This window comes from Capra hircus, chromosome 20 (assembly GCF_001704415.2).
Source record: "Capra hircus breed San Clemente chromosome 20, ASM170441v1, whole genome shotgun sequence".
Taxonomy (NCBI): domain Eukaryota; kingdom Metazoa; phylum Chordata; class Mammalia; order Artiodactyla; family Bovidae; genus Capra; species Capra hircus.
Genome location: NC_030827.1, coordinates 1,727,359 through 1,744,855, shown reverse-complemented (window position 1 = coordinate 1,744,855; position 17,497 = coordinate 1,727,359). Strand labels below are relative to the sequence as shown.

The following is a 17,497-nucleotide window of genomic DNA, read 5'->3' as shown; positions in this document are numbered from 1 at the left end:
CTCAATTCTATACTATACATATATCTATATATATTCTTTTTCAGATCATTTTAAAAATATTTATTTATGTGCTTATTTGCTTGGCTGCACAGGGTCTTAGTTGAGGCACGCAGAACCTTTAGCGGCAGCGTGCGTCTCTTAGTAGCAGCATGTGGGATCTAGTTCCCTGAGCAGGGACTGAACCAGGCCCCGCATTGGGAGTGTGGAGTTATTAGCCACTGGACGGCCAGGGAAATCCCTTTGTAAGAGGGCTCACTTAGCAAATAAACAGTGGAAGAGGAGTTACCCTTAAGCTTCCACACCTAAACTAAGGATGGCTTGATGAATTATGCACTGCAGCCTCTTTAAAATGGCTCCCTAATGGGCTCTCCCTTCACCTACCTCTAGTCTCTGCACATATGTAAAGGTGAGAATTTTGCATTTCTTCCGTAACTGTGTGCCCTGGGGCTGGCCTTCTGTCACTTAGTATTAATCAGAGGGTTTTTACTGACTCAAACGCAGAGGCGCAGCAGGACTGGTGGGCGGCAGCTGTCTGGCCCAGCCTGTGATTATGCTGACTCTAGGGGCCACCATCAGCCCAGAAGATGCGACTCCAGTAAAGGAATTACTCTGACTCCCAGCAGGCTGGAACTGACGCCACACACCCAAACCAGGACCGCGCTAACATTCCACCTGGCCTCCACGCTGAGCGGGGGCCCTGACGACAGCAGCTCCGAACAATGGAAAGGAGCCGAGAGGCTCTGCTCCCTGCTGCCTGTGCAGCACCAGATGCAGCAAGAGCCCCCCTCGCCACGCCCCTCAGGCGGGACTCGATTCACCTCTGCAGGGACACGGCCTGAAATCCAGGGAAGGACTGCCAGGGCACGAAGGGGCAGGCATACTTCAATGCTTTCAGCATGAGGGCGATTCATTCTGACATGGAAATCAGAAGGTGAAACCTGAGAAAGGCTCACTTGAAAAAAAAAAAACAACTAAACTAAACAGTAAGATAAGACATATAACAACTCTTAGCAAGATTAGTTTCCAATCACCTGCACAAACCACTTTGCACAAACAAACCGTGTCACACATCATCTAAATGGTCAGCAAACTCTAGGCATGAATGAACATCACAAGATCACCTTCCTTCCCATGCCTTTCTCCTACTCTTAATGGGATGGGATTCAGACAGCAATTTTGGATGCACCATGTTAACCAGGCATTAGGGGGAAGAAGGTCTTTACAATGAAGTGGTTCCTGAATGTTTCTGTGATTACCCAGCAATTTACATAAATCTTCAAGCCTCACTCTGAATAAATCCCAGATAGGTGATGAATGATCCTCTGCTTTCTAAGACTCCTTGTTCCTTGCACAGTTTGCTTCTCATTGTATCACTGACACCAGCATGAACAGAAAAGAATTTCAATTGGAAAGCCTTGAGCTGAGGGTACAGGAAACAGAATTGACCCTCTAAAGTCATCTTTTTCAATCTCACAAAAAGGAGTGGTGTCAGGAAATCATGAATATTAACATATAAGCCCTATGTACTCATAGCTGGAGGATGCGGGGCCATCCAGCTCATCAGCCTCAAAAACAGGGAGCCCCAAGGCTGGGGGTGCTGGTCGGGGACTGACGGTCACCAGAGATCGGTCTGGGTGAGTTCTGACTGCGACTGCTGCACGAGTCCACTGTCTTTCCCTGCTCTCCAGGAAATACCGCTACGTGAAGAAAGGCAACATCCAGAGTAGCGGGGTAACACGCTACTGTGAAAGCAGCAGCAGGAGACCAGGGGGCTCTACAGTATATACGTGTTTGCTTGCTTATGCAGTGAGTGCCCCTGGAAGCAAACACAACAGGGGCCCAGAGCCACTGACGCCTCTGTGAAGGGACTGGAAATTTACCTACTTCCTCTCAGGTAGAGTACAGACCTCACAGCAAAGCAGCTCCAGACTGGACTTCCTAGTGTTTCAGAGGTTTAGACTCTGCTTCCAATGCAAGGGCCAGAGGTTTAATCCCTGGATGGGGAACTAAGATTCCACATGGCACAGCCAAATTGAAAACAAAAATTATATGAAAATGACTCCAAATCTGGCCTCTTATTAAACCTTCTCAGGAAAAACAAATAGTAGAGCCTATGTTACCTTTAAATTAGTTTTGATTCTGATATTTAAGTTGTCAGCTACTTTCTACTTCCCCCTTCATTCAGACTAAGGGAGTTAGTCGGAGAGAAGAAACATTTGGTAACTGCATAGCATGTGATGGGCACTGGGGCTTCATGCGCCCCCACCAGCCAAGATACTTCACACTCACCTTGCTTTTTAAAGAGATTGCTCTGCACTATCTCATTCATGGACTGGACTTTCTGCTTTTGGAGTTTCACGGGAGGGATGCACGTGTAGAATTCGTAGAGGAGTTGGCTAAGGGCAGGAAAAACAGGAGCACAGAGAAGCCGTTAAACCAATGCCTGCCACCTCCTGACACAGTCCTTCCCCAGCCTGTCGGCCGTGGAAGCAGAAACAACGAACATTTTGCTCCCTTTGCCACCCCTGCCCCTGCCCCGTGCATGATAAGCCTTCAGTGAACATGCGTACTTGGTCTCCGTGTTGAATACTAATACCAACAGCACTCAAAAAGATGTGAAAATTGGAAAATAACAGCAAGAACCCCAACCTCAGGTACATGTTTTGCACTTGACATCTACTGTGCCATGGAAACATCACAAGTTTATAAGGCAGATCCAATGCTCATCTCAGTTTTACAAGTGGGAAAAGTAAGGTTTAAAAAGATTAACTTTTCCAATGTTACACATTAAAGGGATCAAAGAAACAAGGGTTTAAAACCAGGTTCTAATTTCATTTCCATACCATTTTATTTTTCTAATGTTTTATACTTGGTAATGCTTTAGATATCTTAAAAAGGTCCTAATTGAAAAAAAAAACTGTGAAAAGTTATAGATGAGAACAAGTTTGGAATATGAAAAAGAAGACAGCTCTTTCCAAATAGAGTGAAAATAAAAATGCCACTGAAAAAAAATTATAACCCCTGTCAGCTTTCCAAAATAAGCTCTTTGTGTTCGTTTCTTTCAAATCCTCATTAAGCATCTATTTAATATGTGACAGGCAATGTGCAGGGCAGAGGGGATAGAATAGAAACAGACCTGGTCCCATTTGGCATGGAACTTACATTCTAATGAGGGTCAATGTACAACACAAAAGCAAGCAAATCCATACAGGGCCAGATATGCAATGACATGGACAGGGAGGTGCAATGGTACAGGGGTTACGGGAGGAATCTAATTTATGTACAATATTCAGAGGTAGCTTCCCCAAGAGGACAACATTCAGCTTGAGAGCAGAATGAGAAGCCAGCAGAAATCTTCATGTGAACAGTGGAAAAGCTGATGAGAGCTGCATAAAGTCTGGAGAGCACTGAATAGAGTCACGCCAATGTTACTGTCTTAGCTTCGGTGACTGTGCTGTCATTGTCTAAACGTGAACAACCAGGGGAGCTCAGTGAGACGCATGTAGGCATTCTCCATATACTATCTCTGCAGCTCTTTTCTAAATCTAAAAGTATTCCAATATAAAAGGTTTTTAGGGACTTTCCTGGCAGTCCAGGGGTTAAGACTCTGCCTTCCAGGGCAGGGAGTATGAGTTCGACCCCTGATTAGGGAGATAAGATCCCATATGCCACACAACATGGCCCCCCAAAATTTTTAAATGGTCTATATGCTATCTTGCAACTTAAGCAAATTTGGGAGAAGGAAGAAGAGGGTATATCTGGCTCAGATGCCCCTAAATGGCATAAGCATACTGAGATAATGTGCCGCTCTCGTGAAAGGAATGGAGCGAAGGAGGAAAAAGTGAAGGGGAGCCCATCTCATTATGCCATTAAGTATGTATCTCTATGGTTCTCTATTTGTAACCACAGAGCTTACAGGGCAAAGACGGGAACCCCCAAAACCTTCAAGCCCAGGTGAAATGGAGACAAATGTTTCATATTCTGTATCATTGTGCACGCGCCTGTGCTCAGTCCTGTCTGACCCCTGGACTGGAGCCCACTGGGCTCCCCTGTCCATGAGATTTCTCAGGCAAGCATACTGGAGCAGGTTGCCATTTCCTCCTCCAGGAGAGCTTCCCGACCCAGGTATCCAATCCACGTCTCCTATGTCTCCTTCATTGCTGGTGGATTCTTTAAGCCAACAAGGATTGATATCAATGATACAATTCTTTACCATTGGTATCAATCAAAAAAGATGCTTATTTTATAGCTAGTTTTCCCCAAATCTGACACAAACGAAAACGTAACAATCCCACATTGAAGTCCCTGGAGGAAGTTCCGCCAGGCCTGGCCCCTCTTTCCCCATGCTGAGTGTCTGTCTGGAATTCCCCACAAGAACCCTCCTCTCTCTCTCTGCATCCCTGGCTTGGCCCAGAGCCCAGGAAAGTACAGCATCAGCTCTCACCTGAGTAATTTTGCATCAAAGACGGTTTCCACATCATGGAGGACAGATGGGATATATTTCAAAGCTGCCACCTAGGTAGAAAGTAAAATAAACGTGAGTTATGCCCACGGCCAATGACTCTGCCAACAATTCTGCCTGGTGGCAAGGATGCTTTGCAACAGGACACAGATCAAGGAAGGAGGAGCCTACATCCTGGGTACTGCTGCTGCTGCTAAGTCACTTCAGTCGTGTCTGACTCTGTGCAACCCCACAGACGGCAGCCCACCAGGCTCTTCCACCCGTGGGATTTTCCAGGCAAGAGTACTGGAGTGGGTTGCCACTGCCTTCTCCACTGGGTACTGGTACAGTGACTCAAACTCTACATGTAGATTGAAACCTTAGATATGTGAGTTTCTTCTATCTTTAAGGGCCTAGAAATGTATAGTAGAACAATCATGGATTTGGAAGTTATATACACTTACAGTCAAATTCTGGTTCTACTCCTTAGTAGCCATGTGACTTTTGGCAAAACACTTAACCCCTCCGATTTCTCATTTTCCTTGTCTGTTAACTAGAGGAAATAATGCCTATTTTTCAGGATTGCAAAGATTATAAGTGAGGCATCCAGCAGAGAGCCAGGCACACTATGGATGCTGTGTAAAGGGCAACTTCTGTCATCATTGGAAGACAGCGTGCTTGACTTGTACTGTTGGTGATAAGGACGGTATGGACCGAGTTCTATTTCTAATTTCTCTCCTTGACCAATTTGAGAACAATTGTGGGCACATTTCTGCAGCTACTAGCTGGCTAAGGAAAACTGGGCATTACGGCGGATGGCCTTTTTCCCTCTGTGTGAGGTAACTGATGCATCCAGAGGTGGGAAACACACCCAGGGCCTCGTAAAACAGCACCATTTTCTAAATAACGGAGTAGACGGTAATTTCTACAAAAAGAGTTGTAAGTCGCCTATTTGGAAAACAATGTTTAAAAATCTGTAGGTGTGTGCCCTTCGCATTTTCTTCATTCTCTTCTCCTGCATATTCTAAGGGTTCTCTAGTCAATAAGTATCACCCTTTAGGGCTTCCCTGGTGCCCCAGTGGTAACGAATCCGCCTGCCAGTGTCGGAGACATGCGTTCGATCCCTGGGTCAGAAAGATGCCTTGGAGAAGGAAATGGCAACACACTCCATCATTCTTGCCTGGGAAATCCCCATGGACAGAGGAGCCTGGGGGCCTACAGTCCACGTGGTCGCAAAGAGTCAGACAGGACTAAGCGACTAATACAACAACAATCACTGTTTTACAGTTAAACCAAAATTAAAACAGTGAAAATTTTTTTTTTTTAATAAACTCTTCCTCCTAGCCATATACAGTTGAGTTTCTTAGTGAACGTGGATAACCATTGTGACTATGCTCCACTGAAAGTTCTCAGAGAAGACGCCATGATGTTAGATAATTTTATTAAACCTTATTTCCTCCTACAAGGGACACACTATTTTCATAGATCAGGAACCTCTAGGGCATCAAGATTTAATAACTAGGCCACAAAGTTAGCAAGTGGGAGAGTCAGACTTTAAACACAGACAGGCTGCTTACAGAGCCACTCCTTGTAACCCTCAAGCTACAAGCCCACCTCACTCAAATAGCACCTCTCTCTCTCCTTGCCTTCATGCTTATTCTCCTTGTTATTTATGAATTTTGCACATCAGACTTATGTTTGTTATTTAAAAAATTCAGACAAGTATTAGGATGAAGATTATCCCTGAAGTCCTGTATCTCCATCTCTGCCCCAATCCCTACTGCTCAGCTCAGAAGGGGTCACTGTCAACGTTGCAATGAGTCCTGACTGCTTTCTATGCATGAACATGTGTGTGTTGTGTGTGCTGCACGTATGTGCCTGTGCACGCGTATGTGTGTCATTACACAGTTCTATAACTTGCTTTTTGCAGCTAACCATGTACCACCAGGATTTTTGCCATCAATTCATAGAGTGTACTCTTCATTTCTCACCACTGCATAACAAGACTCCTGTGGGTACACCAAGTTCTCCTTACTAATGGACTCCATGCTATCTTGGGCTTCCCTGGTAGCTCAGACTGTAAAGAATCTGCCTGCAATGCAGGAGACCCAGATTCAATACCTGGGTGGGGAAGATCCCCTGGAGAAGGAAATGGCAACCCACTCCAGTATTCTTGCCTGGAGAATTCTCCGGACAGAGGAGCCTGGTGGCCTACAATCCACGGGGTCACAAAAAAGTCAGACACGACTGAGTGACTAACACTTCCACGGTCACACTTTCCATACTATCTTTAGCTTCTCTTTATCGTAAAATAAGTGGCAGAAAATATTGAACACATACATTTGTGTGTCTCTGAGAATCCCACTGGGATGGATGCACTGCTGAAGAGGAGCTAGTGCATCAGATGTACGTACACACGTGCAAATGTGCACACAAATGTATATTCATATCTGTTTCAGGAGACTCTGTCATATTACCTCAGAAAGAAGCAGTAATCAATTTCCTTAAACTTACAACCTTGCTAACACTAGTATGCAAATCTGTTTGATTTTGTCACCCTGATATATAATTTGCAGCTGTTATCTGCAACTCTTTGGGTCTAGTGCAGGAGGGCACCTTTTCTATATTTATTGAACAACTATCCTTACTATCAGCACAGTGGTAAAGAATCCACCTGTCAATGGAGGAGAAACAAGAGATGCATGTTTGATCCGTGGTCTGGGAAGATCCCCTGGAGAAGGAAATGGCAACCCCCTCCACTATTATTGCCTGGAAAATTCCACGGACAGAGGAGTCTGGCAGGCTGCAGTCCATGGGGTTGGAAAGAGTTGGACATACTGAATGAGCACATATGCAAATATTTACTATCTACTTGCCTGTATTCTTTCTCCATTTTTCTTTTGGGTGATTTCTTTTCTTATTGGTGTGGAATTCTTTATACATCATTAATATTAACCCCTTTGCAGTAACATATTTTGCAAGAATTTTCTTTACTTCCCCTGTGGTTGACTGTTGCTTTCTTTTAGCTTTATCGTATCTTTCACTGTACAGAAGGATTTCAATTTGTATGTTGTCAGATGTGTCAGACCTTTTCTTTACAGTTATTGGATTTTATGTCTGAAGATTTACTCTTTATTCTTCAAATCAAGATGACAAGAGATAACAAGATTCCAGAGCAAATGTTTCTAAAACTAGGCTCTATTGGGACACCTTTGCACTATAGGATGGTGTTAGGTATTCTGTGGGAGGGAAAGGATTTGCAATCAAACAATTAGGGGAAAGTTTGGTTTAAGCAAAGATAAGCCAGTAAGGTACATTTTTTTAGTTTTGATACTTTTTTTTTTTTTTTTGTGGCAGAACTTCTCTGAATTTTAATATGACATTCCTCCAGGCAATTATCATATACAGCGCCTTCCAGCCTAGTTGGTCAGGTCATCTGTATCAGGAAACATCAAGATACAGCAAAAGCAGATGCCTGCAGGGCTGGGCAAGTAGCAGACACAAGTGAAATCAGAAGAGCGTAGGCCAGTGGGAAGTGATCAGGTGTGTAGAACCCACACTCTAAAGAATGAGGCATTCTTGCTCACTTGTTTTAAACACTGCTAGCCAAATCAAACACCCCTGCAGGCTGCACTTCTCCACGGGCTGCCAGCTTACAGTCTCCTCATCCTAAAGAGATGCCACAAGGTGAGGCATGTGCCCTGATAAAGGCTGGTCTAAGCATTCAAACCAACTGTTCCTTCCTTACTCTAGGCCCGCAGGGAGCTGAGGTAGGGGGATTCCCAGTGCTCCACCCAGCACCTGCAAGCACCTACGGCCGTCTCCTCACTCCCCAGGCCTCAGCATTTTCACGTGGGGCAAATGAGAGAGGGGAATGATGGCAAATAAAGCATACTTTGTGCCTATTGTAACGCCCAGTACACAGCGGGCCTCCGAAAGGATGCGTGCTGTATCTCCCCCTTCTCACTTCTCTGACATCAGCCAGCCCTCACTACCCAGTGCCTGGACAAAGACTACTGCGGGCTCATCGATTAAGACCATAATTAAGACCAAAGTGAGGGAACAAAAACAGAAATGAAATCCTTGGCAAGTCAGGGAAAACCAGGACTCCGGTGTCTAAGCAAGTTGCTGGCTTTCAAGCGCTGCGTGGCATTCCAGGGCTTTGGAGAGATTCTGCAGAGCAGCAGTCACCAGGCATCTCTACGGACACTCACACTTCAGCGCTTCAGCTGTGAGTGAGCAGGAGCTGGGCGAGGCCGGGACAAGGGTTACTTCAGAAGCCCATCTTGCCAGCCTCCCAGCCCTGGGCTAGTGATAAAGCAAAGCAAACTGAGTGGGTCACATCCTGAGACTGCAAGGGTACTGTCAGGTCAACTGTGCAATATTAAACGCCCATCTGACCCAGCTGGCCTCACAGACAAGTGGCAGGCCTGTGGCTTTCTTTCCCAAAGGGGACAGGAAGTTTGCCAAGTCCACTGTTATAGTCCTCAGGGGGCCTGCCTTCACACAGCCCGGACACACCTGAGTGGAGGGACAGCAGGTGAGCTCAACAGGTGCTGCCACTGAGCACTCCCCGGAGGCAGAACTCAGCCACAAGGCCCACTGGGGGTCTCCATCTGTTGCAAGTCTCTGAGGCCTGGGAACTAGAAATAGCCTGGCTTTCTAGACCCGTTGGCCTCCTGGGAACCATGTTGTTCCACTGTTGTTAATATTTCTCCTCTCATTAATACTACCATCACACATAAACCACTACTGTTGTATCACTTTCATCTCACAGTGGGAAAACATGAAAGTGTTAGTCACTCAGTCCTGTCTGACTCTTTGCAACCCCATGGAGTGTAGCCCACCAGGCTCTTCTGTCCTTGGAATTCACTAGAGTGGGTAGCCATTCCCTTCTCCAGGGGATCTTCCCGACCCAGAGATCGAACTCAGATCTCCCACACTGCAGGAGGATTCTTTGCTGTTTGATCCACCAGGGAAGCCCCATCTCATAGTATATATCCTTATATCAGATATAATATTTAAGAAAAACACAACAGAGGTATTCTTATGCATGTATGTGTGCATATATATACATGTATAAGAATATATATTTGGATTAATGTATTTTAATCAAAGTAGCAAATCATTAGTGGAAACTTTATCCATGCATGATATCACTTCATTTTTACAACGGCTCTAGGAATAGACGCTGTCATTCTGCTAGAGAGGTTAAATAACTCGCCAGAATACAAACAGCTAATAAGCCACACGCTGATGGCTCAGTTGGTAAAGAATGTGCCCGCAGTGCAGAAGAGCCCGGTTAGATTCCCGGGTCGGCAAGAGCCCCTGGAGAAGGGACAAGCTACCCACTCCAGTATTCTGGGGCTTCCCTGGTGACTCAGCTGGGAAAGAATCTGCCTGCAATGCGGGAGACCTGGGTTCAGTCCCTGAGTTGGCAAGAAAGGCTACCCACTCCAGTATTCTGGCCTGGAGAATTCCCTGGACTGTATAGTCCACGGAGTCGTAAAGAGTCGGACACGACTGAGCAACCTGCACTTTCAATAAGCCACACAGCAAAGATACGCACCTGATTCTTCCCAGCTGGCTTCTGGCCAGTGTGCTCTGCTACCTTCTACTCTGCTCTAGGAAAACGCCCATCTTGGCAAGCGGGGCAGTTCTGATAGAGGAGACAAGGCTGGACTCAGGGGGGAGCGGATGAAAAGCCTCCCCGTTAAGAGGGTGACTCCTAAATGTGTGTGCTTATTTCGGCTGTGCCATATCTCCACGCTGACGGGGCTTTCCTCTGCGTGCGCCCAGGCGGGGCGGCGACCCCTGCTCGGGCTTCTCTTGTTGGGAGCGGAGCATGGGCTCCAGGGTGTGAGGGCTGGGGTAGCTGCGGCTCCCAGGCTCTAGAGCACAGGCTTAATAGTGTGGCCATGGGCTTAGCTGCTCTGAGGCATGGGGATCTTCTCCGATTAGGGATCAAACCTGTGTCTCCTGCGTTGGCAGGTGGATTCTTTACCACCAAGCCCTCAGGGAAGCCCTCCGAGGATGGCTTTTGAAAGAAGACATCATTTTTCTGATATGCCTCAAGTGTCCTTCTCATCACAAACATAAGGGTTGCAAAAAAGGCCACCAGGAAAACATTTTCCAGATCAGTAATTAGTGTGTAACGTGGCTCCAAGTGAATTTCCCAGATGAGTCATCAGTTCCAAGTCCCTCTGCCAGAAGCCAGGTACAGCACTCAAGAAGAGAGCCAGACCCCAGTCAAGCAGTAGTGATTTTACTGTCCCAAGAGGAGTCATAGGAGAACCCTTGCGATGATTGCTATCCAGAAGGGCTTCACCAGAGCTGATAATCCTGGGCTGAGAGCACACAGCAAATGTTTAAGAATAACAGCAAAAATCAAAACCACACAGCTGCACTCCCTCAAACTCGAAGGGGATTTATCTTCTGTTTCCAGACTCCTCATCTACCATTCTCTCTCTCGCCCACCCCCTCTGTCTTTCTCTTTCTCGCTCTCTTGGTCTCTCTTTGTCTCCCTCTCCTTCCCAGAGTAAGACTGCACAGTATCGGTGCCAGCAGACAGACTTCTAGTGCAAAAGAATGCATCTCACATTGATGCAAAGCTATACTAGGGCACTAGACGTCTTCCTCATTCAAGAGCTCTGACAATATTCCCGTCCCACCAGTTGACAATCCTTTTATTTTAGTCAAATGATGGACAGTCAAGGTCCCTGGAAACTGGGCAGACACCGCCACGGGGATTCACCATATCTGGCCAGAAGAAGCAGTCTTCCTAGAGATGCTGAGCTGTCCCTGGGGAAAATACACCTACTCTCCCCAGACATTCACCCCGTCACTGGTCCTTCAGATGGACTTCACCAGAGCTGGTAACCCTGGGAATCATCAGCAAGGCAAGGGAAGAGGGACCAACAGGTTCTGGGAGACACACGTCTCCATGCTTCCCGTAGCCCAGAATGGCGCTGGCCCCTGAAGCTTAGCAGGAGGCAAGAGAGCTCAGTGTTTAAAATGGCTGGCTGAAGAGGCCAAGGTCGGATCCAAGTGGGTCTCTTTCACCTGCCTGTCCTTGAGGAAACTAACTCTCTATGCTCCAGTTTCATCAGGAGATTGAAGGGAATAAAGTCACCTACTTTACAAGGTTGATGTGACGACTGAATGGAAAATGTGAGCCGTCAGTACGACTCCAGCAGCCCCTCTGGAACAAAATCCCACCTATCCTCCATATATCCCGCATTCCCAAACACCGCCTCTAAGCATGCAGTAGACGGTAGGAAGGGGGCAGCATTCCAGTCATCAACAAGTAGAGGGGAAACTCCAGCTCTCGCTATTACACTTGAGTCTCACTTCTCCTCCCACCGCGGGCTCAGCATGCAGCCCGCAGTCCACGTCCCAAGAATGAACCACATTCTTCCCTTGCTTCAGACTCTTGGATATTTTACAATAGTGAACAGTGGAAAGGGAGGAAAGAAAGAGGCCTCCTTAATGGCTCGAATTTGTGACTACAAACCAGACATCTGCCCATCTGTACTGCTGTTTATGGAGCTTGTTGCTTACCCACCTAGCATTTTGCCAAAAGATTCAATTCTTTAATGAAACCTTACTTTGCTTGGTGATTAGGAACTCAAACTCTGGACTATACAACCTAGATTCAAGTAACCTGCTACTTCTTAACTGTGATTAAGTTACTCAATCTCTCTAAGCCTCCATTTCCTCATCTGTAAAGTAGAGATAAGAAGAGTATTTGCCTAATAAGGTGTTTGTTATTAAAAAAAAAAATCAAATGAGCTAACAGTATATGTAAAGCTTTTAGCTCAATGTGTCACACACAATAAATGCTAAAACATAAAATATGGAAGCTAGTATTCATTCTTTCATTGTGCCAGCTGAAGGTATTTAAGTGACAGTTACTGTTTCAGGTTCTGGAGACGTAAAAGGCAGAGGTCTCTGCTTCCTGGATGCTCTAGTGGCTATATCAGCATGTGCGACAATCAGAGTGCCCAAGGGAGCAGACTCTGTAATTAAGAGCAGCTTGTGTATTTCCACTCGTACCACCAAATCGGAGAACGATGAAGAATCACAGCCTAAAGGACAACGGGTCAAATGGATCCGCACAACGTCACCAACGGCCATGACTCACAACTGAGCTGCATCCAGTTCACAAGCGTCAGATGTGGACCGTCTCACCCTGCCATCCGCTTTATCCGCTTCATCATCACCCTTCATCCAGTTCACAGGGCTGGCACACACGGCGACTTCTGAGCATACCACCCATCCAGAAAGCCCTGACCATACCCATTCTTTGTGGATTAGAGAATACTAACTTTGGCGTTAGAAGACCTGGGTGGACTGAAATCCTCGCTCTACCACCGTGAATAGGTACACTTAAGGATGCATTATTTAACTTTATCAGCCTCCACGGACAATGAAGACGATTCCTTGCAGACCTCTGGGAGGACTGAAAACACTGCATGTGAAAGCTTGCTTCATGCCTGATACTCAATCAGTGAAAGATGTTTTTAACACTCTTTCTACCCTCTTTGGATGGCTGGCTTTAAATTCTCCGTCGTTTCATGTGAGACACTGCCATGCCATCTCTGAACAATTAGGTAAACCACAGAAAGCAATTCACAAAAGCCAGATGGGCCTCAGACATGAGAAATAACCAGCTTGGGTCTAAGAATTCACATGGGCAAAGCTGAGACTAAACCAGATGGACTTCACTCTGAACTCAGGCAGGCGTGAATTAGGGCTTCCACCTAAGCCACTACCCAGCTGGAAGTGTAAGGCTGGAATGGGAGTGTCAATCATTGGTGTTCTCCATGCTCTCACCCAAAACTTACGGCAGACATTACTAATAGATCACAGCACTCTTTCCCACTCTGCCCCATGCAGGCTCAGAATCAAGACTCCAGTCATGCTGTCCTATTTCACTGGCAAAACTTTGCCTTCCTTTTTTAATTTTTTTACAGAGTCAGTTCTTATAAGCTTATCCTCCTTGAAATTTATATCTGTTTCTTGATCTAACAGAATAACTGGATGTCCTAAAACTGCTTGACTTCATGTGACAAGGTTAGAAACACAAATATTCCCTTCCAGATTCCACTCTGTTGAAAATGCCCTCATGAGTTTGAGTGAACTCCGGGAGTTGGTGATGGACAGGGGGGCCTGGCGTGCTGCTGTGATTCATGGGGTCGCAGAGAGTCGGACGTGACTGAGCAACTAAACTGAACTGAACTGAAAGGAGGAAGAGATATACATGACTAAAAATTATTTAAATTGAACTATGTAACCGGCTTTACCCACCATGCTTTACATGCATTACTTTAATTCTCTCAATAATTCTCTAAATTAGACAGACATTAGGCTTCCCATTTTATAAAAGGGTAATTGAAGCCCAGGATACTGAAATCATTTGCCCAGTGCTATGTGCCCAAGCATGGATGCCCCATTTCCCACTCAGATCTCTCTGGCTTGACATCCAAAGCTCATTCTCCAGTCAGTTCAGTTCAGTTGCTCCATCGTGTCTGACTGATACTCTCCAATAGTGAATATCAAAGTCTGCAGAAGACCCCTTGTGTGAGGTTTGCTGACATCATATGGCCTTGACCCCTCTCTCCTCATACCCTAAAAGAGCATTTGGTTTTTTCAGATGGTATTGCTCTTCATACTTCAATATGACTTTATATTCTTCTTTGACAACTTTTCAACAACCATAGGAATAGACAGAAAACATCACTGATTTCATCCTAGAAGCTAAATTTGGCCCTTTTAGAGTAAATTTTTAAAAAGCAAAGTCCCTTTTCTTGGCTCTTGGGGTGGAAATCTATGAGAAGAAACCAGCATAACCTGGCCCAGATCCCGGGGAAAACAGGCCATCTTCTAACACAGCTACCCAGACAATAAAAACCTGGGTAAAAAGACTCATGCCAAAGCTAATAATCCTATTAGCTCTCTGTATTTGCATAGTATTTTATAATTGGCTCTTTTGCAAACAATGTTTATCTGATCTTCACCCAGATACTATAGTTTTACAGATGAGGAGACAGAGACCTTGAGAGGTTGAATCCAGTATTAAATCGGACAGCTTGATCTAAGGGAGACATTTTGTTGACCCAGGTCCTCTCAGAATCAGACATTCTCACTGGCTCATCTTTTAGCTTCCTTTTTCTCCTTTCTTTCCCTATCTTTGCATTCCCTTTATTCCTTCCCCCCAAATGCAGGCAGTTCATCATAGGGAAATCGGTGCTGAAATTGGAAAGGATGGCTGTGGGATGACTTATTCCCCTGTTTTTCTCAAGGTCACATAGTCTCTCTCTGGGCACCTCTACCTCTCTGGGGCATCGACTCCTTTCTCCTCCCTGCCAACCAGCTCCTCTGTTTGTCCCTCACACTTCAGTTTCCCTGGAGCCTATTTCAGACTTGATGCAATGCAATAGCCTCTACAGACCCCATGGACTGTAGCCTGCCAGACTCCTCTATCCATGGGATTTCCCAGGCAAGAATACTGGAGAGGGTTGTCATTTCCTCCTCCAAGGGATATTCTCAACCCAGGGACAGAACCTGTATTGCTTATGTCTCCTGAATTGGCAGACAGGTTCTTTATCGTTAACGCCACCTGGGAAGCCCCGTATCCCCAGTAGGTACTAAATGTGTAGTGTAAACAACAGTATAATGTAGCAGTTCAGAACATGCTCCTTAGAGCCAGGCAGGAAGAGATCTGAATCCCAGCTACACCCCTTAGCAGACAGGAGCCCTTCAATTTCCATACCTATGAAACAGAGATCTTAACACCTATTCTAAGGATTATTCATTCCACAGATATTTACCAAGTATCAACTATATACTAGGACTGTTCTATATGCTGAGGATATAATGATGAACAAGCAAAGCTCCTCTCTCCACACACACACACACACACACACACACACACACACACACACACACACTCTCACTCACATACAGAAGTTCCCAACATTAGTTAAATCAAAGGAAGCTGTTACATTAACAGAGTGATTCCCAAACTTCACTTCATATGAAAATCAAATGGGGAGATTTCCAAACCCCCCTTTCCCTGGTCACACTCCATACCAATTCCATTAGGATGTATGCTGGTGGTAATTAGTCATCAGAGTGTATTCAAGATCCTCTTGTGATTTCACTGTGCAAAGTTTGGACCCATCATGTCAGCAGCAGACACTCCAAGAAAGACCTGCTTTTGCATCCTCAGCTGCATTCTAGCTGAACACCAGGGACTCATTCATTCTAACCAGAGGCCGGGAAGCACCAGAGGTAGTCAACTAGCGGGCATTTAAGCTAGCAATTAAAAAGATACCTTATCAAAAGAAGGGGCAGTCGTGTGCACTGACTCATTGGTTTAGATCAATTGTGCTTGAGTTTTCTTCTTCACAACTCATGGGGCACTTGTGAATTAGTGCTGTGATAGTTATGAAGGTCAACCTCAAACAGCCTCCTCACTCAGTCTCTTGGCTGCTAAACTCTTTCTCAAACATAGGCTTCTCAAAGATTTACAGAGCTTGTAGATATGATTCATGAACCACTAAATCAGAGGTCCCATTCTCTCCAAAGTATCTCTTGTTTATTAAGGAGACTCTCAACCCCAAAGGGGATCTGAGTTTACAGTGTTGAGATTAAAAAGTGGACAGTTTCAGAGACTGACACCTTAACTATTCTCACCACTAAAAATGGATCAGGTCTGACCTGTTTCCTTCTAGGGAGCAAAAGCTTCAGAGTTATTTAACAAGAGGCACTGCTGCTTTCATGGGAAACAAACAAATAAGCCTTCTGCTGTCCCGAGGAGCCCTTGGTGTTCATGATCCTTATACCACGAGGCCAGCCCAGGCCTTCAATTAACACAGGGCTGTGCCCATTCAAGCAAAAGTAGGCATTATCTCACCGTGCTGTTTTCTATCAGATGACCAAGGGAAAAGACAGATTTTTTTTTTCTTTTGTAGTGTAAACCAACCTGCAAAAGGATGGTTGTTTTATATTGACTTTTCATCAAGTTGTTGATGGATTCAAAGAGCCGTCTCATGGATTCTTCAAACTCCATCTGTTCCTTGCCTTCGTAAAGCCTGAAAGAAGACACATCTGAATCATTTCTCAAACCAACAAGCAATACCTTTGAAAGCGTGTGCCAGCTACGAACTTGGTTTGAAACTGGGAAAGGGGTGGAGACATGGACTCAAGGGGTGGGGGCTGGGGCAGCAGTGGCTGGCACATGACCCTCTCGGGGGGCAGGGGCTGGTGCACGATCCTCTCAGGGGAAGCCCAGGTCCACAAGCACAACAGGCACCACGCGACTGACTTGACATGATAAATCATCCCCCTCCTGCCTTTTATTCAAACCCTGAAGAATCTCAAAGGAATGAAGCTCGTCCAAGTTGAAGGGACATTAATAATTTCATCCTTCTTGAAGAATCAGAGGGAGACTTGTCATCAGGTTTTCAAAGTATTTTGGAAGCATCAAGGAGAAATATTTTCAAACATTCTGCCCTTCCCCTTAGCCACTGCCCACTTGTGGGATGAACACGGTCATCCTTGCTGTATGTCAAGGGATGTGATTCTCCCTGCCCTCTCATTTCAGGAGTGTACTGAGGACTTACTTTAAAACTTTTGTTCCTCTGATTATAAAGTCCCTACATTGATATTGTTTTTAAAAATGCATTACTTATGAAGTGAGATTCCTCATCAATCCTACTGAAAAACTGGTAATTATTAAGGATGGATCCTGCAATGCAAGAGACAGAGGTTCCATCCCTGGATCATGGCAACCCACTCCAGCATTGTGCCTGGAGAATTCCATGGACAGAGGAGCCTGGCGGACTACAATCCATGGGCTGGCAAAGACTCAGACATGACTTAAGCGACTAGGCATGAGCACAAAGGCTGGATATCCTTGCAGAGATTCTCAAAGTCTGTCTAATGTATACAGGTGACTTTATAGAAACCATCCCCTGGTGTAAAATCAGTCTTTAGGCTCCTGAGTCGCAGCACCCTTGTGGCCCAACCTTGGTATGTTGTTCAGCCCAA

General features: G+C 45.6%; 1 protein-coding gene across 1 annotated transcript in view; it reads right to left on the bottom strand.

Annotated features, from left to right (window-relative positions):
- DOCK2 (dedicator of cytokinesis 2) overlaps positions 1-17,497 on the bottom strand; it is a 462,975-nt gene that overhangs the window by 333,470 nt on the left and 112,008 nt on the right. The window contains exons 23-25 of the mRNA XM_018065716.1: positions 16,431-16,539; positions 4,445-4,515; positions 2,290-2,396 (exon numbers count right to left, since the gene is read on the bottom strand). Of these exons, the coding sequence (XP_017921205.1) occupies positions 2,290-2,396; positions 4,445-4,515; positions 16,431-16,539 (287 nt within the window). The remainder of the gene's footprint in view (positions 1-2,289; positions 2,397-4,444; positions 4,516-16,430; positions 16,540-17,497) is intronic.